At 39.5% G+C, this 23546-nt stretch overlaps 1 protein-coding gene and 1 long non-coding RNA gene across 21 annotated transcripts in view; one reads left to right on the top strand and one right to left on the bottom strand.

Moving 5' to 3' along the window:
* Trpm3 (transient receptor potential cation channel subfamily M member 3) overlaps positions 1-23546 on the bottom strand; it is a 539859-nt gene that overhangs the window by 271807 nt on the left and 244506 nt on the right. For 18 of the 19 annotated variants that reach the window (XM_060387559.1, XM_060387459.1, XM_060387502.1 and 15 more), the window contains exons 2-3: positions 3892-3971; positions 2456-2660 (exon numbers count right to left, since the gene is read on the bottom strand). In XM_060387559.1, the coding sequence (XP_060243542.1) occupies positions 2456-2660; positions 3892-3971 (285 nt within the window). Of the gene's footprint in view, positions 1-2455; positions 2661-3891; positions 3972-8497; positions 8550-23546 lie in introns of those variants that run through there. The other variant, XM_060387544.1, reaches the window with a different exon arrangement.
* LOC132647009 (uncharacterized) overlaps positions 22567-23546 on the top strand; it is a 36562-nt gene continuing 35582 nt past the window's right edge. For both annotated transcript variants that reach the window (XR_009585322.1, XR_009585314.1), the window contains exon 1: positions 22567-22697. This is a non-coding gene — a long non-coding RNA (uncharacterized LOC132647009). The remainder of the gene's footprint in view (positions 22698-23546) is intronic.

The raw sequence follows: 23546 nt of genomic DNA, 5'->3' as shown, positions 1-23546 counted from the left end.
CAAGCATCCATTCCCCTGCCTCATAAAATGAGGCCTCTGGCCTGACAGCACCACTTCTTTGTTTAGACAGGAGAAGCAGAGTAACTCCAGGGCAAGCTTTCAAAGTGCACAAGATGCTCGTTTGTATCTGAATGAATGCTGGGGATTTCCAGTCACTAAATACCCAGTAGTGATGAAGAGAAAAACTGGTCTTCATTAGGCTAATTAGAGTTGGACAGAAAGAAAGGGTCGCCCTTAGAGTGATTGCCCTGAGACCACCTGGGGCCACTCTAACCTCAGGGTCAACGTCATAGTGTATGGACAACAGTCACCAGTGCTCAGAAGGGTAGTTGATTAGGGTCCACTTCCCTGAGTTCTTGACATTTGAGGACTGGAATGTAGCCCAGTTTTATGCACTTGCTGAACATGTATGAGGTTGTGGGTTTGAATAGAGCTCTGAAAAAAACTTACTGAATATCTGTGGAGAAAGTGAAATCTGAGGGGATTGCAGAATACTTGGTTGCTCATTATGATCTTAACCATTATTCATTAAAGACATTGCTGAAGTATTTTGCTGAACTCTTTGAAGGGCACATGCTAAAAAACACATTTTGAGTTCTGCTCTCCAGGTTTCTAGGGGGTCTCCAGAATTCACCAGAAGTTTTCAGGGGATGAAAAGGATTTCCTATAGAAGAAAGTTATACAACAGAAGTGCTGTGCTCATTCTAACATCACCCACAGCCGCTGCTTAGTGACAGAAATGGACAAGGACTAAGGTGGGAAGGATCCCAGGTAATATGACCTATTCTGATTTGCTGAAATGAGTGACTACAGGGGACAGAGGGTGGACATCAGCTCACAAACCTCCAGGTAGCTTTCCTGGTGGCGACTCCCACTCATGTGAACTTCACAGAACAGACTGTGGGCACATGAAGTCTTATGCCTCTAGGGAAATACTCTAATGGATCTTCAGGCTTCCAGGAAGTACAAGAAGCTATTTCTCTGACCCATTGGTATCATCTTCATACACACTTGGAGTACTAGCTATATATCAGGTATCTTTTATCCTCATAAACATCATAAGAGGAAATGGTGGAACACTTGAGGCTCCTGTAAATGAAATGGCTTAACAGTCAGACATTGAGAGTTTATCTTCCTTGTGACTCCAATAGCATACATCAGTTTTGACTGATTACACAGTTCCCTCAGAGAAAAACTCTCAGTAGCATTAGCATCAGGCGCCATGCAAAGCTCTTAACACACAGAGGTGCCATTAATTCCTGAGACAGTCTTCTGAAGTAGAAGTTACTACCCCATTTTATACCCGAGGAAACTAAGGCTTAAATTAACAATCAGACAACCAGAAAGTGACAACACCAGGCTATGAATAAAATGCCAGTGGATTCCTATTCCAAGGTCAGCAAATAAGCTACAGAGTTTGACCTTTCAGAATTATATACAAGTATTGACTGAAAATGTAAATTAAAGCATATGAACTAATAGGTGCATATGTGAAAGGAGCATCCTTTAAAGGATGAGTCAAGTGTTTTCTCCATTTCTTTTAGAGCCTAGAGGAAATGGGAATATTAATAATGCTAGCTAAATTAGTTTACACCTACTGACATGTCCAGCAGTGTGTTCTTATCTTACACCTAATTACCTAACTCTTCCAACAAGCTTGCTGAAATATAAAACTTCCACAATTTACAGAACACATGGCATACATTTTATTCTTTGAAAAGTCTGTGAGTCACCTCAAGAGTAGTCTATGGGAACTATAGTTTAGACATGACAAAAATTCTATATATTTCTCAATTCATTGCTAAAGGTGTTTTCATTTCCAATTGGGAATATTACTAATCAAGCTGCTTGGAGAAAGGGTACCTGATATGGATTACAAGATCTTTGTCAAGACCTGGAAAGAAACAGATGAGGAAATTTTGCTAATAATACAAAATGGACACCTAAAGGAAACATTCTTTTTCTTTCCAGAGCTGGACGTAGAGGGTTTAGAAAAAGGCCAAGTAAATGAGACGTAGAAAATAGTATCGCAAACTATAAGTATAGAAAATAAGTCAGGGTCAGAAAGACAAGTATCAACTTTTCTCTCATATGTGAAGGCCAGACAGCAGTGGATCTGAGTGGTTGAAAGAAGGTGATAAAGGTCTTGGGGAGGTGAATAAAGAAGTGATGGGTTTACTCCATGTCTGTGTATTTACATATGGAAACAACATTGAACCACAAGGTCATATACATTGTTACATATTAATGAGAATAAAAATCAGCTTATCATCAGATCTCATGCTAATGATTTAAAGAGTCCTGGGAGAGGCTTTACACCACCACCACTTTATAGACACTCTCCTAGAAAATGGCAGAGGCCAGGCTAGACTGAAACCTACAGCCCAGGCTCTCAGATGTTCCCTTGCAGGGTGTGAAAGTGTGTCTGAGAACAAGTGACTGGCTTTATTATTACCATGGCTTTGTTGGAATGGCCGCCTCCTTGGAACTCAATGGTCCCAAAAGCATCTGTTGGGCTGAGCTGAGTGTGTTTGCTGATAGACCACTTCTCAGACTGGATGTCATTTCTGGAGAGGCGACTCTCATTTTTCTCATTCTGGAGCACAGAGATGCTAGGAGTGAGTCCAACATGCTGGCCTATTAGGCGTCCACAGCAACACCTATAAGATGAGAGGTTAAAGTGAACCCCTTGCATCAGTCACTACTGGAATACAAACTCAGGCAGCCCATTATAGAATCCCACAGACCATGCTGTCCCAGTCCAGTGGCAAGTGAAATCCAGAATGCAGTCTTATCTGAAAAATGGTGGATGGAGGCACCTAATTTTCTTCTCTCTCCACCACCCAGGTTATCTCTATCAACAATTACCTGTTCTCCTCCTCCCATGTCTTTCAGTACTTAACATATTGTTTGGGACAGGGCAATTATTAATGAAAGTTTTCTAGATGTTGCCACTTTTAACTGCTTCCACCTACCAAATAATTCGTGGAAGATGTTAAACAGCTTGGAGGGGAGAATCTTAACATGCACATTTAAATGAGGAATCTCACTTACATAGGAGTCACAACCCAACATGTCTCCTGACTGATATTTGCTGTCAAATATTCAATTCTGAGAATAAAAACCTCTAGGTTTGTCTTTGAAAAAGAAATGAAAAAGAAAAAGGAAACTTAAAATTTGTTCTATCTGTCATCAAAATGTCCTTTCTGTGTTGTAATGACCACTATCACAATTATTAGTAATGGCAGTTATATACACAGCAACCATTTTCTTAAACACTAACAATTTAGAATACACTGATGACAAAAAAATAGCAGTGCTGAAGGTTAAGTAATGTATCTAGTCTATGGCTGTAAAATCTGTATTTTAAGACATCTTTTAAAATTGCCCATTTAAAAAGGCATTTCCAGATGATGACGTACTATTTTTATCTTCCAGATTTATGTCCTGCTGATTTTCAGCAGGGTAACTACAGTACCAAGATCATGCAGAGGGATCTGAAGTTCTGAACCCTAATGGATCTGCTGGGAGTCTTTAATTTAAGCCTGTCCCTTTACTATAGCAGGGCATGTTGGTACAAATGAGGCAGTGAAACAAAATATTTAGGTGGGAAAACAAGTATGAGTAGCAAAAATATGGTGTACAGCAATCCGTTCTTTCTGTGATGGTGTATCTTTTACTCTGTGTACAGATGTGTAGCTGATGAATTAATGGCAACCATGGCATATTAAGCATTGCAATACACACACACACACATACACACACACATATTTGGTTCAAAGATATATTTAAATTGACAGTGGTTCCCTTGCAGTGGGTAGTAATTACTATTTTATTCTATCCCCATAATTATTACTTCACATTCTTAAACTATGAAAGCAGCAGGATTACCTATGGGGGTCTTTGGTGCTGGGTATGATGTGAACACATTCTCTTTTATAAAATGCTCTTTCAATCCAGGATTTCTGAGCCTAAAAGAGAGAGAGAGAGAGAGAAAAAAAAAAGATGAACATAAAGTTTGAATATCTTTGGCCAGGCAGCAACATCATGATTACATACATCCCGTACTGCTATATCAAAAGTGGATTCCACACTGCTGGATTCCTCTAACCAGACAGCCTGCTGATTGGGTTAACATTATAAAATTAAGAAGTAAATAAAATAGGCTGAAAAAGTGTTAATAAGAGGGCTGTAGAAATGTTCATTATTGTTTCTAAAGGACAAAAACACAAAGCTATTCATAGAGAAGATGAATTTGAAGGGACAGAACGTGACATTTACAATCTTACATGAAAACAAGATTCAAAAATCAGCGGAAATGCAATTGGTTCAGCATCAGGTTTTCATGGCCGGAGCTTCCATTATATTTTCCTTACAGAAGGAAAGGAAGACAGCAGAAGGAATGGATAACTCAAAATGCCTGCTATGTCAAGGGAATCCATGTTTATGAGAGAGGAGAACAGAGAGGGATTAAAAGAAATGTGAAGATGAGGAGGATGAATGCAAGCAGGGTCCCAGCACTCCCCGGTCATTCTTGGAAAGGGAATGTGCACATTTCCCATTTACATTCTCCACACATACAAAAAAAATATGGCTTCTTAGAAAAGGCATTGTTGAGATCATCCAAACCCTGCCGTCAAGATGTGGTCCTAGATGGACAAAGGGTATTCCATCAAACTGAAGGACCTTCTCTCCCTAAGCAGTGTCTATCCTGTATGTACAAGCTATGGACTGTAGACCACATTACCCCACAGCTATGAATGAAGGCCCACACATTTGTAAATGAAAACATTTCACAATACCAAAAGCCTGGAGACCTCAAGCCCCTGCCTTCAAAAGCATTTGAAACAAAAGAGAAGTCTGTATTAAACCCGCTAAGCCTCTCTGATGATTTCGTTCCTGAGTATTTAAGATGGAAGATACTGCACCATCTCACTGTCACCCCTAGTTTTATATTCTTAAAATATGCTGGCCCAAGGCACAACTGAGTTGTTCACTTGATCTGTGTAAATCACTGGTGGGAAATGTTAGCAGCTCCTGCTTGCCAGATATAATTAGTCCTGATACCCTGGATACTCAGTGCTATCCAGGCCTCGTGAGTTCTGGTGCACACTTATTCCTTTGATCTCACACAGTGAAGGTCTATTTATGCACGTGACATCCACAGCAATAGTTCTTTAATACTTATGATAATGCATATTTTATACACGGCTACACAGAGGATGGTTGCGCAGCATCAAGGCTCTGTATTCTGTTTCAGTAATGATCACAATCAGGTCACTTAATTTTTGTTTTCCCTACATTGTCTTTGTTTAAAGGAGTAACCTACACTGCCTCAAAGGTCTCCAGGTCCAGGCGAACCTCTGTATGCTCATGCGCACAGAAGGCATTTATAATTTTGTTTGCAACTGGACATGAAAAAGAGAAAATCTATTCTCAAAGAGTTTCCTTCTCAGACCAGTAGGAAAAGCCACTGGCTCATTCTTTGCAACAGAAATGAGCTTGGCAGCAAAGATAACTAGTCTTTATCTTTGTAGAAAGCCTGTAAATTAAACTATTCATAGCCTGTGGTGCTGAAACACTGAATACTTTTGTTGATGTTATCTCTTGGCAGAAAGAGGCAAGACGTTCCTCACTGGACATTTGAAACCCACTTTCCCTACACCTTGGGGAGCAGCAAACAAAGAATGTACTTTTGTATCCCATCCTGGCTAGCCTTCAAAAGAACCTTTGGAGAGGGGGTGAGGGACATATGCCTGTTTCCGTGAGTGCTGGTTCATCTTCCAGGAGAGTGAGCTGAGGTAGCAGCCTGTGTGGGATGCACACAGCCGAGAAAGGAACACGAGTGGGACTCTGTTAGACTCAGGCAGAGAGGATTCTTTTATCCTCAGATTTGTCCTGTCTGTATTCTGGGTATAACAATAGTGCTTGGCACAATTGGGTTGTTGTTGTTTGGGGAGTACCATGAATGACTTCACAGAAAGAGACCCATCTTGGCTTGTTTGTTTGCTGACTGAGACAGGTTCTCAGTCTGTCAACCTGGCTAACCTGGTAATCATTCTGAAGTCTAGCTGGCCTTGAATTTGCAGCCGTCACTATCCAGAGCCTCCCATGTACTGAGAGGGAGATGTGTACCAGCATGCCAGACTTCTGAGCTGATTCTGATACTATAAATTCAAAGGAAAATAATCTGAGGCTCCTATAAAATATTTGTAGCAATGGCCACCATTGTGTTTGGATCACAGAACACTGGACTGGCCACTAATGAGATATGAAGAAACGTTACTTGCCTCATGTATAGGCATCTAGATCCTAAGTTACTATGGAGCTTTTGTGATAATCAGACCAAGTAATTCATTTTACACACCTAGCACATAGTAGGAGCTCAGCAAGGACTCATAATGGTGAACACGAGTTGAGGGTCCATTATGTGCAGGACCATTACTACATTTATTTTATCAATGAAGAAATGGAGCTAGAGTGATACAGCAAGTGAGTTCCTAAGCCACAGTTTGATTTTGAATAGCTTACATTGTTTTGCCAAAGGAGAAAGTACTGGTTCTGAATGTCCTTTATGTGTGCAGTGCCAACTGAGATGCCCGGGACTATTTCTGTGTTTGGACCATACTGGACTCCTAGTGTCATGCGGGAAACCGGTTCAAATTTGTTCCTTCCCCTTCTTCCTAGCCGGTCCAGGCCTCAGGCATAGAGGTGGGGGGCAACGGGGGTAGGTGAATGCTCTGAAAACTGTTCTTCCTCTGCCCTTGGGGTAATGGATGGGGACCCACTTTACGAAGACTACAATGTATAAGGCCGAAGTTAAAGAAGGGGAGGGGGTGTTATTATTTCTGCCGCAGCAAAGAAATGGAATCACAACAGGACTTTAAATTTGAGAATACAGAGGTCCATGCCAGATGAATCAAACTCTTTAAGGACACTGTTATTATTAGTTTCAATGTGGGAGGTCCTGCAAACTTCAGTGAGACAGCATGTAGAAAAAAAATTATTACATATGGGTTTTCTGTTTGTTTGTTAGTCTTTCTGTGGAAGGTGATTTGACTTGTGTGCAGTCCAGTAACTTAATTACATTCTCAAAGAAGAAAAGCAGCCTCTTTGTGAGTGAATGGATGGGAATCTACTTCTGTTCCTTAGAATTAGCAGATTGATCAGTTCCCTTGCCAAGGCACTATTGGGAGGGAAAGAGAGGTGAGATCTTCCCATTATTTATAATAAACTTCTACTCTCTTTATTTACGAGACAAGTACATTTCATCATAGAAAGAATGTGTGCATAACAGATGACTTAGGAATTCTCCAAAATATACATAATTGACTCTGCTATGTTGTGGGATTGGTTTTATTGTGCTTTTATTTATGTTGTTACTGTGGACAGATACTCGATTTAAAAAGTTGTTGTTTTTTTTTTCCCTTTGGAAAGGGCATATTTTGATGTACAACCGTGATTTAACATGTTGCCTAAATGAATCTCCTTTTTCTTTTGTTTAAGAGCTTTGAAATACTCTGCATGAAGCTTTAGACTTTGCTCCAATACCCAACTAAGTTAGTGCAGAATGATTATCCTCATTGTTAGAAAGCATGAAATAAATCTGACATGCATTTCCTGCTGACCTTTTAATTCTCCTCTGATGCAAAACTTCACTCGGTAGTTTGTCTGATTCACTTTGTTTTTTAATTATGCCACAGAAGTCTCGGCCTCCTTGGGAAGGTGGGTCCTGTCGGCCCTCAACAAATCACTTCTGTATATTCTTTTCTGGAGGTAGAATGGTCAAGTAACCATGCTAACTTTATTAGGGGCTATTTCTTTCTTGTTTTTATGCACTATCAGCCATGTGCAATGTGTAATAGGGAAACGTTTTCAAGGCTAATAATTAAAGGACATCTTTTCAAAACAGAAACAAGGGCATCTGCATTTTGAAGTATAATGGTTGCCACAAGGTATAAAAGCAAGAACTAGTTTTGAAAATTAAACATGTAATCAATAAAACATTAAGATGAAAGAAAGCAAAACACACCCATAAAATATTGTCTTATACAAAAGAAACATTAAGTCATTTCATTTAAACAAGCTTCACTCTCTTTTACCCACTCTTTGCTACTGACATTAAAGAGCCGACAACTTTGCTCTGTCTACCTTTACCTCCTTCTAATTACAGACTTCAGCTTTTCTCTAGGAGGGAACAATTGCAATACAAATTTAGCAGCACAGTAACCCGGACAGTTAATCCCAAGATTAAAAAGAAAGTATATGAACTTTCCTGAAACCAATTATGAGGAACACCTCTCTTTACTGCCCACCCTCAGAGTTTCCAGTTTCAAGAGGCCACCCAGTCTTCCCAAGAACAAAATACCAAAATATACATTCATTTCCCCCTCTGTTTGCTCTCTACACTCTCTGTGTGTTTCTTTAGTCTTCCTCCAAGTCCTCACCTCCAACACGGACAGGTCAAACAAGAGAAAAGTTAGCTGAAATTGTTTACCTGCGCACTGACTCTGGCTGGTAGCAAGGCAGTCACCCTGCACAGCTCCTGTCGTTTTCATTTTGCTCTGACTGGGGCTGGCCATCCCGTTAATAATGCTCGGATGACCGCCCACTGGAAAAAAAGTCACTTGCCAGGCTCTTCCCCCAAGAGACATTTCAAGTAAGCAATGAACTTGGGCAGATTGGCCCCTTGGAATGTACTCGTGCTCCAGGATTAGCCTCGCTAAGAATCCCATGGACGTTCCCTTACAGTCTTCACACACTGCTTGATTTGAACACCTAATCTGAAGCCAGAAGAAAAACAAATCCCCGGGGAGATCGGGTTTAACCAGCACAAGTCCTAACTGCTCCCCACCCCACCCCCACCTTCTCCTTTTCCATTTTCTGAAGGAAAGAAAAAAAGCTTGCAAGAGTGTGATAAGGTGCTCCGAGTTCTGAAAGTTCAGCTTTGGAAAACAAATCTCTCCAAAGAAACAGTGTATTAATGCTCGCAGTAGTTTGAACATACAAGAGGCATTGTTCAGCCCACCACACAGAATGGAGTGATAGTATTTCTTTAAAAAGAAACTGCTGAAAACCTCAGTGTTTCAAAGGAACCCTTTGGTCCCCGAACAGGAGTCTAAGCCGAACACAGCTAGGTTTGGCCAAGGACCTTCCACAACTAGATGTCAACAAAACTTGTCTGAAATCATACTTCTCACCCACAGCCTTTCCCTTGCCCAGCTCAAAGGCACAAGAGATCTGCATTCGCTGTGTTGAAAAGTGATGAGCTGAGTGCTCCATGGCTGTAGGTGCAGATGGAACATGAAGAAACAAAACTGCTCAGTCAGCTATATGTCTCCACTCAGAGACTTGCTGGTGTGCAGTCACGTAGAAGGTGTGACTTCAGCGATCACCCAAGACAGAATGTTTTTGATGATAGTTATTAACTATATGAGCTAATACACTGGAGAAGAAAGAAGTTCCAATTTCAGTAATGCGAACAGACTCTTAAGAAGTGAATGTCTGAGCATTGTATCTCTTTCCGAGGGTGACAATCAACAGAGAGGTGGCACCCTTCAGCAGTAAATAATCAGTGGGAGTGGTGGGGCTTTCATTTCCATTTTCCCATTATTTTGTTACAGAGTGACTAGCATGTGTCATGGGTACAGTTAAAATGGCAATGGTGACCAAGTGACTTATCTTACACCTGGGTTAGCTCCTGAGCCAGCCATCTTCACAGTCTCTACTCCTTGCAAAAATGATTCCCACATTTGCAGGTCTTTCACTTAACCGTAGTCTCCTGAGAGACAATAAACAATCATCTACCTAGTGGCTTTCAATGGATGAAACATGGTAAAATAAAAAAAAAAAATTACACCATGCTTTAGCATGAAACACAAGAAGGAAGGCAGTCAGTTCAGTGGGCAAAGTGTGAGAAGTGTGGCGTTCAGAGTTTGAGTCCCCAGAACCCATCTAAGTCTGGATCTCTTGGCGTTCATATGGTAATCCAGTACTTCTATGAAACACGTGAAAGAAATAGGACAATCCTCAGACACTCCTTGGCCAGTTAGTCTGGGATTTGCAGCAACGGCCCACAAAGAGATCTGGTCTTAAACTATGTGGAAAGGTAGGGACTAACCTGAGGCTGTTCTCTGACCAACACACATGCATAGTGGCCTGTATGTGTTCTCTGGTCTCTCTCCATCCTTTCACAGTTTTTTTTTTTAATATAAAATGGACAAATGTCCTTTACCCATATTCAGGAATTAGCCACAGCCTTAATGCTCTGGTGATACCCTTAAGCATTCATTGTACTTGACTCATCAGGATTGTTCTTAAAGCATTGTTGAGATTGTAGAACTGGAAACTATATCCACTGACACAGGACTAAATCAATTATGGTTTATGCCATTTGATGAGCACAGTAAAGTTACAGGGAGAAACATACAGCACACTTGTGTGTTGCTATGTAAAAAAAAATTAGGTCACAGAAAACATAGGAAGAAAAAAATGGCAAATTTTAGATAGACAGATGATAGGCAACAATGCTAGTTTTCATTTTATTCCATTTGCTTTTCAGTTTTTTCTTGTCATTGTACGAGTTCTGTCTTATGCCCCAGGAGGGTATGGGAAGTGTGCTCAGAGGAGTATTACTTAGAAAGAAGATCATAAAGAGTGAGGAGGGCTCCATAGGAGGGAGAGTCTGGAAAAGAAAAGTTTTTGAAGAATTTTGGGGGGGAGCATTGTTTTGTTTTTTTAAAATGTGTTGGGTGAAATTTCTGGAGAGACACAAAGAGAGCAAAGAGCAGTGAGAAGAAGGAAAAGGGACGTGGAAGGGAAAAGAGAGTGGAAGAGCTAAGTGGGCAGACAAGTACTTTGAAAGACATACTAAGATGACAGTATAGCAATAGTCAGCTATGATACAAAATTGATTGGTTTTCAGTAATCTCTCCAGTGTAGAAAGGCTTACCAATTCACCTCTTTCAACACCCCTTTTCGGGAAGTCTCTCATTTTCTTACCATAAATCATGGGTTCAATTAAACAGTCTTTTATCATATATTTACCATGCATTTATTTGTATTCGTTCTAGTCTTATTTCATTTGTTTGGTTTTGCTTGATTTTATTTTCTAAAGAAAAATAAATATTCAATAGAAAATTGAATTGTCTGAATTGTATTGTCTTTCATGAAATTCATACCAGAGATGAAAATATTGCTACCGAGCCCTGGGCCTTTTGTGGGAGCTGATACAGTAAGATCCAGGTGAAAGCAGAGCTTTCACAGGACATACAGAGGACCCTTTGACTGAGGAGGGTAATTAGCTCCAAAGAGAGCTGAAGCTCAGAGCTACTTTGCATATGGACCTTTTTATACCTAGAGCATCATCATCCAAGATGCAGCTCCCAGATGGGTCTATTACCAGGCTGCTTCAGATGAAGTTTTTAAGACAACTTGAAGTCTAAGAATGGAAGACCACATGCACATAGTTATGGTTATTCCTCACTTCTGCTTTTATGCCAATGCAGAATGCCTTATTCTCCAAAATTGTCATTAATGAAACATTACATTTGAAAAGACTATACTAAAAAGGTTTTGTCGTCACCCAATTCTTTAAAAGGCCAAGCTAGATTTACTATTAAATCTAGAAATTTACTATTAAATATAGAAACTAGATTTTAACATGTAAAATGCATACTGCACTGCCTTAAGTACCTGCAAAGACTCTGTTCTTTGATGCTTATATTTGGAAGCAATGACAAAGAGTGTGATACAGATTACGGGTCAACAAACATTCTCAGTAAAGGTCCAGATAATACATACTTAAGGATATTAGGGGAACAGTAAATCCCTGCTTTAATACTCAACTGCTTGGCTGCCATGAGGCATAAAGTAACCACAGACATGATTATGATCAGCATACTTTATTTCGACGAAGAGCATAGTGGCCTGCAACTACTGTGTACTGGCCAACCTTTGGAACAGAAAAACAACAATAAAACCGAGACTATGCAGGAGGGTGTCAGGGGAGGTGGTGGTGGACCTCTAGGCTTTATGGCACCATTCCTCACTTGTCTCTGCTCTTCTTCCAGCATGACAGGCAACTTCTCTTCAGTCACCTTTGCTTGTCTTGCTTTTTCTTGTGATAGGTCCACCCTTAGGTATCTCACTCCCTAGAGTCCCTGGACATCCTAGCCAAAGCAACACTGTGTCATTCTATCGAGTTATGACTCCTCTGTCTTCTTATATATCTCCTACTAGGAAATAAGTTTCCAAGGGCAGTAATTTCAGTCTGTTACCACCATCAGCATAGCACTTGGAATTGTGGCACTGGGGAGGCATACAGAAAACATTCCCTTTACTGAAGACTACAATCTTCCCTTACCCATGGATGCCATCAGGTAGACTTGATTTGAGGGCTAACTAGATAGGCATTTATGCTGGCTTTATAGCAATGCAGTAATGTACAAGCAAGGGATATACCTGATATCTAAAAATATTATCATCTAGGGGTTAATTGTTTTTCTTATTTGGAAGTGTAATAAATAAATAAATAAATAAATAAATGATGAATACATCCCAAGTATTTATCCAAGCTCAGTGGTGCAGGCCCATAATCCCAGCCACTCCAGAGGCTGAGGCAAGGATAACTTATGTTCAAGGTTTACCTGAGCAACCGTGTAAGTTCACAAATAGCCTTGGCAACTCTAAATAAAAGTGCTGGGGGTAGAAGCCATGGGTAGAGTACTCGTCTAGAATGCATAAAACACTAGACTCAACCCCCAGTGCTACAAAAAAAGACAAAAACAATGTAGAGATGAATCATGATGTTATCACAGAAGCGACTGCAGTTTAGGAAACACAGACAGTCCCACTTAAATGCCCTATAAACCTTAAACTCCTTGTTTTTATTCCAATACATGAAAATAAATGTGTTTGTGGTTTTCACCATCTGAGTTGTCATTGACTATAAACAACGCCAGAGGACAAGGCAAGGCTAACACTTCTGGGTCACAGTGCCACCAGCATGTTCCCCCACAGCAACTGGTCACACTGCCCCCTATCAATGTTATACAGTCAGAGATATATTTTATCTTCTTATCTTGAAAACATTCAGTAAGTCACATTTTCCAGTTACAAATGAGTCTCATCTCTTATCAGCAGTCATGCTGTGAGAATTCCATTTAAATATGCTCAGAGTTTGCATCTACAATCGTTTCTACTTCAAAATTATCCCATAACCATGAAGGATCAACCACAAGCTTGAATATAGTTTCCATACTTAAACATTTTCCTGTTTCTATACTTGAACATTTATATGCTACACTAAGGAACTCACTGCCTCTGTTAACCCAAAAACATGGCAGCAGTGTTCCCTATGAAACTGGTTCACATCCTGAAAGGTGACAGAATAAACTTCACCCCAAGAGAGAGAAGAATGAAAGACAAGGTTCTGATCAAAAAGCCTTATGAGACTGAAGCTTGGCATCTGCCTCAAGGGCCAGGAACTTAAAAATGATGGATCACTGTTAGGAAACAGTATCACTGTGATAATGTCAGTATACTCTTGTGATGGGGGAGGTGCTCTGCATTCAGAGAAGCTGTGCCAGTCATTTTGTCATTAAAGGCAGAGACAGAGCAGTGCAAAGCTATCCTTTAAGTGCTCAGTTCTTTATAGTAGCTCATTTTTGCCATTTTGATTTTGTTAGGAGGGGTTTCCCCCTCCCTCTGATTCCCTGCCATTGTACTGAGTCATAAAATTAGAACATTTTATATTAGTTAGAAATGTTGATAGGCTTTATGTGACAAGCCACATTCAGTTCAGAGGCCGATTTTAATTTTGTTTAACTCTTTTGTCCTGGAGGAAAGAAGATACTAAGAAAAGCAGAGAATGAGAGTAGATGAATCACCACAGCCCAATCTCTGGAGACTTGTCTTAGTGGGACCAACTCCCAGGGAAATTTCAATCTCTGTCTGTCTTTCTGGTATAAATTTTGTTTTACCGCAGTCCTCACTACTTTCAAGTACTCTGGACTCAAGCTTAAAGTAAAATTTTTTATTTAAAAAGTAGAGGATAATTTGGCCATAGGATTTTATTTCTGAAATCTCAATTTTCTGTATCCATTTAAAGTGCTAAGATAGAGTCTGGTGAAGGTATGACTTATCAGGAGTCTTGGGATATGAATCCTGGCCTTGACTTGTTGATAAGCAGGTGCTTGACCTTGGAGGAGAGTGGAATGCTCTTGGAGACCTTCAAAGTCAGTTACAGGTCTTGAGGCTGAGAATTCTAGGACACAGAGACCCACACCTTTGCTGTTAGGCCCTCATTAATGTGTACAAAGATGGTAGAGAGGCTTTTTTTGAAAAGCAGAGATTTTCAAAATCTTTCCACAATCATGGAATTGTTATTCTTTTCATAACCAAGCAATGAAAACATTGCAGAATGCAAGGTCTGGGGTCTATTCAGCACAAAGTACATAAGAAGATTTGAATTAATAAATAATCTGCAAAAGAATTCTCAACAGGCTCCAGTCATTCTGAAAAATGTCTCTGGCTGAGCTATTCAGCACATATGTAAAACTGTAATTCAGTTTCAGTGAGATTCCAAAGTTATTAAGACGTTGTTATGATTAAATGATAACTTGGCAATTTTTATTCTGCCTTTGAGAGATTTTCTAAGACTAGAACATTACCCTCTTTCCTTACCAAATAACAAAACAAAACTCAATTTTGCCATTCTCGTCATAATAGGGAAAACTTTTTCAAGATTTATAGTTTTTCCCCTTCAAGTCTAATGATTAAGACTACTTGAAGTGGAGGATAACAGTAACCCCATTTGTGTCTTTGGAAGCAACACACACACACGGGCACAGCAATGTCAATGTAATATTCCTATCCTCCTTTGGGAAATGGAAAATATTTAGATTTTTAAGTTAATGCAGGGTAAACATATCTCTCTCTGCTAGTCATCACTCTCTGTCAAGTTGCTTAGTTGTTAGGGAGAAAATAAAGCCATTCACATGGACTCAGGCTTTGAGGAAGTGCCAGTGCGACACTTTTCGTGTTGTTGAAGGTTACCAAGCCTACCTCCAAAACACTATTACCACCCTCCCTAAGCACCCACTGTCAGAGTCTGTATCTTACTGATTATGTGTTTCTTTATTTGCTAATATAACTCTTCTTTGGATAGATTCTTATCTACATATTTAGCCTTCTCCATAGATTCTTACCTACATATTTAGCCTTCTCTAAATATATTTTTCATTTGATGCACAAGAAAATGAAGATGAATTCAACTGTATGCACAAAGAATCTTAGAAGGTAGCACAAAAATATAGATCTAATCTCATATGCAGGTCCTACTTCTAATATTTTTATGTAACTAGGGGAGTGTGTCTGGGTATAGGCTAAAAATTAGAGAGGGGATCAACCATGAGAAGGAAAAAGAGGAGCCAAAGATGGGGAAGGAGGAATAAAGCAGAAGAAAGCAGAAAGGAGGCCATTGGAAGCGTGGAGGAATAAAAGGAAGGCAAGAGAGATTGGGAGGGAGAAAGAAAGGAAAATTTTCAAAATTAACTTTTGTTTGAAAATGGGACAATGAAACCTACTCACATATTTGCAAATTAAATGCTTTAAAGAGGAAAATATAAACAGAGGCTCAGCTGAGAAGACCTAATTTTATTAATACGTGTAGTAAAGCTAGTGCTACCTGGAACTTGGCCTTGAGTCAGTGCCTAGAGAATTTAAAAATGGCCAGTCAGTGCTGGACTTGCTTATCTTTTAAAATTGTTTTGCTGATTTATTCATTTTATTTTATGTGTACGAATGTGTTGCCTGCATGTATGTGTGTGAACCATGTGCATATCTGGCACCCACAGAGGTCAGAAGGGATTGTCAGATTTCCTGGAACTGAAGTTACGGATGGTTGTAAGCCACCAAATCGATTGGTGGGAATACAAACCAGATCCTCTTTAAGAACTTAAAGCACAGCTCATAACTGCTGAGTCACCTCTCCAGCTCCAACTCACATTAAGTTTAAAGTACTCCATATATACACGCACCACACACACACACACACACACAGAGAGAGAGAGAGAGAGAGAGAGAGAGAGAGAGAGAGAGAGAGAAAGAGAGAAAAAGAGAGAGAGAGAGAGAAAGAGAGAAAGAGAGAGAGAGAGAGAGAGAGAGAGAGCCCAAAATTAACTTGTGAGCCCCAGGAACCAGGTAACTTCCTGGAGTGCTCAGAACTGTAGTTCTTAGGAAAAAACAAAGCCTCATGGGAAAGTACAATGGCCTATAGGTTTGGTTTATCCTCATAAGCCCTGGTAACATCCTAGGCCATTCCACCTAGGATATTTTAGCGAATGATCCTAATTAAAGTCTATCTCTTTGCCAGTATTTAATATTTAATAAATGCTTGCTTTAAATTTGGCCCAAAACGGTGCAGCTGTTTTTTTTTCTGGTGAATTGCAGTATTAACATATAGAGGCCCCAGCGAGATTACTCCATGCCAAATTTGCTCTTTACTGCAGATGAGAGGTGAGCTACTACAGATTCCTGAGGGGAAAGGAACATGCAGAGAAAAAAGAGCAAGCATTTCTATTATTTAAGTAGCTTCTGGTTATGGGGTACCCTACCTAGGATGAAGAAGGCCAGATGCAAGCTCCCCAAAATCCCTTTTCTGGGGTATGAGAAGGCCTCCCATAACCCACAGTTTCTTTCAACAGAATTCCAAAGCCTAGACACCATCCAGGGTATTCCATGAATTTGGGAGCCTAAGCTGAGGCTTTGAATAGGCCCAACATGGATTTGAGGAGCCAGGAAAGACTCAGAATGGCCCTGCCTTTGATGGGTTCCTAGCATCTGGATTGTATATATTCTAACTTGAGGCTGTATCATAGTCAAAATGGGGCTTCAGGTCCCCCCCAACTCCTGCCTGCACCTGCCTGTCTAGTTGGAGGGAAAACAGGGTCAATAAAATCCACATTGTAGATCACCAAGTATGGCCTTGAGGCCATGGGGCTTCCAAATGCAATGCAATGCTTGGGGTTCAATGGGAAACTTTGTGAAGCCCAAGGACCCACATGGAAGCCAGCAGGCAGACTCTTGGAAGCCAGGTGCTGCTGTTCTGCCCTGCCCCAACCTGTGTCGAGATGGCAGCAGTGCTGAGCTGCAGAATTTGTGGTGGCACCACTGTACAGCTGCAGCTCCAGCTCCAACATACGGATGAACCTGTGACTTCTCTACTCCTTCAGTAAAAAGTCACAGAAGTCACAAGACTTGGATACCTGCCACAGTTCAAACTGAATCCAGGTAAGTACAATTGCTTGTTCCTAAAAATGGGATTTCCCCTGGTCTTGGTATTCCCCACCTTCTCCCAATTACTTGGAAATTCTAACTTTTGTCTCTAGTTCTATTTGTCTCAGTAGATTTCACTTGGCTGACAGACTCCATCCAGGGATCACCTTTGGAATGCCAACTGCTGAGTTTTGGACTTGCTGAAAGCTGGCATAAAGCAGTCCAGCTTATATGATTTCTCTCTGTCTTTCAGCGGGATCAGTTAATCAGATTCTTCTGTTAAATGTCCCGTTGCACAGTCTTTGACTAGCTTTTTAGCCTTCCTGGGCCCTAATAGCAACGTCCTCCTCTCAGCTGCCAGTAGTTACAGAAGAGCATATATCAAGAATGGAGAAGAGAATAGCCCACCTAATAGGCTGAACTGATAAGTCAAAAGGACAAATGGTTACTTATAATGCCAATTGACATACCAAAACATGGACCCAGATTTGTCAACTGGTAGTTTCATTAACTAAAACACTTCTACAATGATGGGACACTTACCTGCTTTATGCAGAACCAAAAAATGTTATATGCCTTTTATGAAATTATTATATTATATACAAATCATTAGGGATTATAATATGGCTGTACTCAAAAACATTGCAGAAAAAAAAAAAGGGGGGACCTGAGATAAAATAAATGACCGATGCCCTGCCCATTTTCAGGCTACATCTTCTTCTTTTTTTTTCCAGGCTACTTCTAAATAGTAACTCTAATGGTTATTAGATCCAAAAAAAAAAAAAAAAAAAAAAAAATCCATCAGAGGGTCAAAGATTGGACCCAATTTGCAACTCTGACAGGGAACGTAATGCCCAAAATTAACCTGTAAACCCAGGAATGAGGTAACTTCTTGGAATGCTGGAAATTGTAGTACTTGGGAAATCACAAAGCCTCATGGGAAAGTAAAGTGGTCTGTTAGTTTGTCCTTTTTGGCCCTGCAAAACGTGGCTCAAGGCCATTCCAGCTGAGAAATCCAGGGGACTAGTTCTGACCAAAGTCTATCTTTTGGTCAATATTTAATACTTAATAAAGCTTGCTTTAAATTTGGCCTGAAATGGTGGAGTTGGTTTTTCTGGGGAATCACAGGATTAACAACACACATTCACAAATATCAACAAAATACATCAACTGTCTAACTGTATAAAGCTTTCTTTAGTCTTTTTTTTTTTTTTTAGTTTATGAGGCAAAACTTTAAAAAGTATTTGTTTCCATTTTTAAATTCATGCTGTTTTGATCAATGTCTCATTTTGTGACGAAAGATCATTTAAATTTCCTCAATTCTGTCATTTATACCTGCTGAGAGAGAGAAAAACCTGTTTTCTCCAATGTAGTGACACTGGCTATATCAACCACTCTAGTACAGGGCTCACGTAATTATCAATACATATTGGACTCCACAGTTTTTTTGTGTGTGCTTTTATCTGTTCACAGTTTGCTGGGTTTTTGTTTTATTTTGTTTTGTTGTTGCTTCTTGGAGGTAGGTGGCTTTATTTTGTTTTTGTTTTTTTGTTGTATTGGGGTTTTTTTTTGTATTTTGAGAAGGAATTTAAGGTTTGGTATATAGGGAGGGGGAGAAGATCTAGAAGGTCTTGAAGGAGGAAAAGAACATGATCAAAACATTCAAATTTAAAAACTGTTTTGAATAGTAAGAAATATAACAAAAAGCATGAAAAAGAAAAATTCATGAATATAATGACTGCACTAGAATAAAAAAAAAAAACTTCCTCTATTGTAAACCAGTAGTTTTATAGAACATCATAACATGATCATGCACTTGGTTAAATTGCTACAGAGGCTCCAAGATGTTTATTCTCAACCTTCGTGCTCTGGTCATTCACAAGTGGCTTAAGGAATAGCATCTGATCATGGACCACTAGACAGATCTGTGTGCACTAGAGTGTCTGACTCCAGCCACTTCAGCAGTATTGGGGAACTTGTTAGGGATGTGGATGCCTACACCGCACAGACCTACTAGATAGTACTAAGGTAATGCAATTCTCAGGTGAGCGTTTCACATTGAATTTGGAAAAACAGTGTTCTGGGGGGAAAACCAAGTACAGTAAGGACCCATTAAATACCAGCAGCAGTAATGAACAGTTTCATTGCTCTCGGAACAGGAATTCAGTGGTCTAATTATTGTCAAGTGTTTACTAACTTGAACGGTCTCACAAGCCTGTGAAGCAAGTGTTTAAATTAGACTTATTTTGTAGGTGTGGACATTGAGGCAGCAGAATAAGTGGTTGAATGACACAGATGGCTGTGAGGGGGCCTCAGGAAGGGATGTTAGTGTTGCCTGGCCTGGTCCCATGAGAGGAGCTTTCAGTACAGTGTGGATGTTGCATTTCATTGAAAAATACATTATTTCTAAATTCCACAACTAAAGGAATAGAGCTTTAATTACCTGCTCTTAACCTCTTAACCTTGTAGATGTATTTAAATTTTCTTCTTCCCTTTTTCTTCTATAGTCTGTAATGGAAGATGTTTGCTTCCAAGTACTTTCTCCTTTTCCCTCACAGTATGCCTCTGTTATGACAGTCTTGTTTACATACCTTTATTATTATGCTAGTCTTTAGCTCTAGGCTCAGGACTTACCTACCTTTTAGCTGTGTGTGTGTGTGTGTGTGTGTGTGTGTGTGTGTGTGTGTTGATAGGTTGCTGTCCTGAAACCACTAGTCTAGCCTCAAATCTGTGATAATCATCCTGTTCAACCTCCCAAGTGCTGGAATTTCAGGCGTGAGCCAGAATCTCCTATCTCATACTGTCTATTTACCTTTTAATTCTCTTTTGCTGCTTTTAAGTGTGTGGCACCTGGTCAAAATCCAATAATCCTTTTTATTTTAAGTAATGAATAACATTACAGGTACCTAGAAAAAAAATCATTCAACCATGGAAGGGGTATTCTGTAAGATGCTCATTAACAGACCAATTTATTGTTGCATTTTCCTAGCATTCTGCACAGATAGACCTGTCAGGCCTTAAAATACCAGGCAAAATGTAACTGTCAGTCTTAAAGCATTGCCACTCTGTTGAAAATTGGTTACAATGAATCACATGTGTGCTTACACACTAGTGATTTATTTTCTGTTGGTATTTGGCAGACATTTAACAAGTTTTGTGTTTTCCAATTCTACAATATAGGTAACATGCTGAAAATCACTAGAGGGAATATATAATTTCCTTTTGTTTCTTTTGTTGGCATTATATATTGGTTAGTTCTCTTGAAGAATAATGGGTCCTTGCACTCACATGAACATATCCACACATACTTAGTACTTAAAATGAAACAAAAATTTTAAAAGAATAATGGATCCATGAAATCATCATTGGATGTCTTCAAGTGAATAATTCATGGCCTAAGAAGAAAGTTATCTTCAGAAGGCTCTAGACTACCAAATGCTATTTGGAGAGGGTATAGAATTCTTTTCTTTCTTATTCTAACACAACCACTTGATAAGTAGTATAATCGCTTGTTACTTATGTCTCCTCAGATTGAATCATATCACATTTTAAATTTCTTCCTGATGTGTGTGTATGTCTAGGTGTGTGTGTGTGCATGTGTGTGTGTGTATGTGTGGGTGTGTTGAACTTATGTGTACAGGTAGGGATGGTGCATGTACATTTATGCACTTATGAGAGCACAAGTTGATAGGAGATGTTTGTCACCTTCCACCTTATTTGGTAAGACAGTTTCTCATTGAATCTGGAGATATGGTTAAATCGGCTGACGGTGAACCCCATAGCATTCTCCTGTCTTTGCATTCCCCAAACTAGGGTTTTGGGCATGTGCTCTTCAGTGTGAGTGCTGGGGACTGAAATCAGATCTTCATGCTTGTATGGCAAGCACTTACCAACCGTGTGATAATCGCATCCCCCTTTCCCTTTATTGAAATAATTAACACAGGCTGGTGCAGACTATCTGAAGATTAACTTTCATAGTCTAAAGATTAATAAAATGGAAAACAGATTTTTATCTCTTAGGTGTTTTTTAAATGATGGTCTTTAAATTAGCACCATTTTAAAATTTTTCTCTATGTTGGCATCCTTTTCAGCAGAATGCTATATTAAAATTCTCTTTGTTTTATAAATAAAACAAACAAATAATTGATGGTCTTTATTAGCTTTTGTCTTACCCAAATAGAAATTTCTGTATATCTATGCTAAAAGGGCTAAGCCAACAGAATCCTAAGTAAGTAGATGTTAGTTGATATTCACCTATCATATGGGTATCTGTGCAGTGTGGATAGGTTTACATGATTAATTTACTCTGCAAGTTTAAGGATACAATCTTGAAATGCTTTGTTCAGCTGAATGTCAGGACTCATCTTTTATGGTCTTAGATGCACACACCTGACCCTTCTCTGTACTGTTATCGCATCAGACCTGACTGATGCAGCCCTTGTGTCACTGTCACTGGGGGTTTAGCTTTTGTACAAGCTGTGAATACAAATGACCTGGGGAAAATACATTGAATCCCAGTGCTGCTTAGTTAGCGATACTGACCTTGGAATCTTGTTTCTCCTGGAGTATGTGGAAAAGACACTGTGGCCTACCTGTGCTCCCAGCTATGACTGGTGACAACTGTTTTATTATCCACGTCTCCATTTGCAAAGAGAGAGTATGGTCTACATTTTGTTACCTCACAAGCGACATTGGCTGAAACTGATAAACATGATGACAACCTGAACAACTTGAGTGTCATGTGAAGACTTGTTAGTACAGGCCTGTGGGCTGACTGATGTGTTCTCTTGGGTGTTGTTTTCGTAATTATAGGTGGCTGCATTTTAGCAGTTTTAATTACATTCTTACTCGACTTACACCAAAATGTTAATTTCTTTGGATTAAATAAGTTTTATATGAATTAATTTGACTCTCCTCCTTCTTAATAAAAAAAAAAACTATTAGGAATTTCATTAGATTTTAGTAACATGGAATTTGATCACACAGAGCTTTCTGGGGCTCAGCCTCAGCAGGCTGGGGTGCTAGGCAGGCTGATTACAACTTAAGCATTGTTTCAATGTGATCTTGCGAAGGATTTCATTTTCTGCAGATTAGTGCATTTATTAAGCTGTTGATAATTGAAGCCTCTTAGGTTTGGTAAGTACCATCCGGTGAGGTAGATTAGTGGGGTTTAATTTGTTGTCCTCAAATAGTAAATGAAGACTTAGCAGAATAATTACATCTCCTCTGTGAGCTAATAAAGATGACATTGCAATGGCACTTCTGGCGACTCTGCATTTATTTGGTTCCCTTTAAGACATTGCATTTGGGGGTTCCCGTTATCTCTAAAGAGAAGCCCTAACCTTATCGCCCATAAATGATAAGACCTAGAGAGAAACTGAAGATGTAGTCATGTAAGGTGTGACCTTCAAGGATCAGAGGTAAGATTAAAAAGTACTGGAGTAGAACTGATAATAAATACACAATGTTCTTCTTTCTTCTACATTTATTTGTTCTTTTGTTCTTTAGTATATGCCCTTCTTTATGATTGTTTCATGCTTCATGTTTGTATAAGAATGAATCTGAAGCCTAAATATCAAGGCCTGACATAATACCTGTTTCACAGATAAACATTCTAAAACATTTATACGTAGGTGATCATTACGCACCTAAATCCAACATATATAGTATTCATAGTACCCACTGTACTTTCTCCTCCAGGGGTACTAATTATTGCTCATAAGAACACTACCACTGTCCTCTTAATGCCTTTTCCAAGAACATATCATGTCTTGAATGCCTGCTGTTTGGATAGACTGGAAATGGAACTTCTAAAGTTCATGTTAGTTTATACTAATGCTATACTGTACTAAGTCAGACTACCATCAAAAGTGTAGGTGTGTAGGCTAGTGCACCAGAAGAGGGAGATGGTTTAGACTCTGTCCATGGGCTATGCAGGGACCTTATATTTTTACAATATCAAGTTAATCCCACTCTTGTGCCCACCTGCTTAATATTGCTGATCATAAAAGTCAAACTTGAACAAGTACGAAGAGTTTTCCATGAAATATTCTACCAAGTGACTTTACAAGGATGCATGACTACAGGTCATGACAATAATTCCAAGTAATTTCACAATATAAAGAACAAAGAGCAATGAAGGCTTACTTGTTCATTTTCTTAAGTAGATGCTATTTCAATCCTGAGTTCATTTCCTGAGAAAGAATCTCATGCTCATCTGCTCACCACAACATAATAATGATAGCAAATAAATAGACCTCAACGTGATG

The sequence above is a fragment of the Meriones unguiculatus genome, chromosome 1, assembly GCF_030254825.1.
Source record: "Meriones unguiculatus strain TT.TT164.6M chromosome 1, Bangor_MerUng_6.1, whole genome shotgun sequence".
NCBI classification, from domain to species: Eukaryota; Metazoa; Chordata; class Mammalia; order Rodentia; family Muridae; genus Meriones; species Meriones unguiculatus.
The sequence above is the reverse complement of the archived record's forward strand: the minus strand, read 5'-3'. Positions and strand labels throughout refer to the sequence as shown.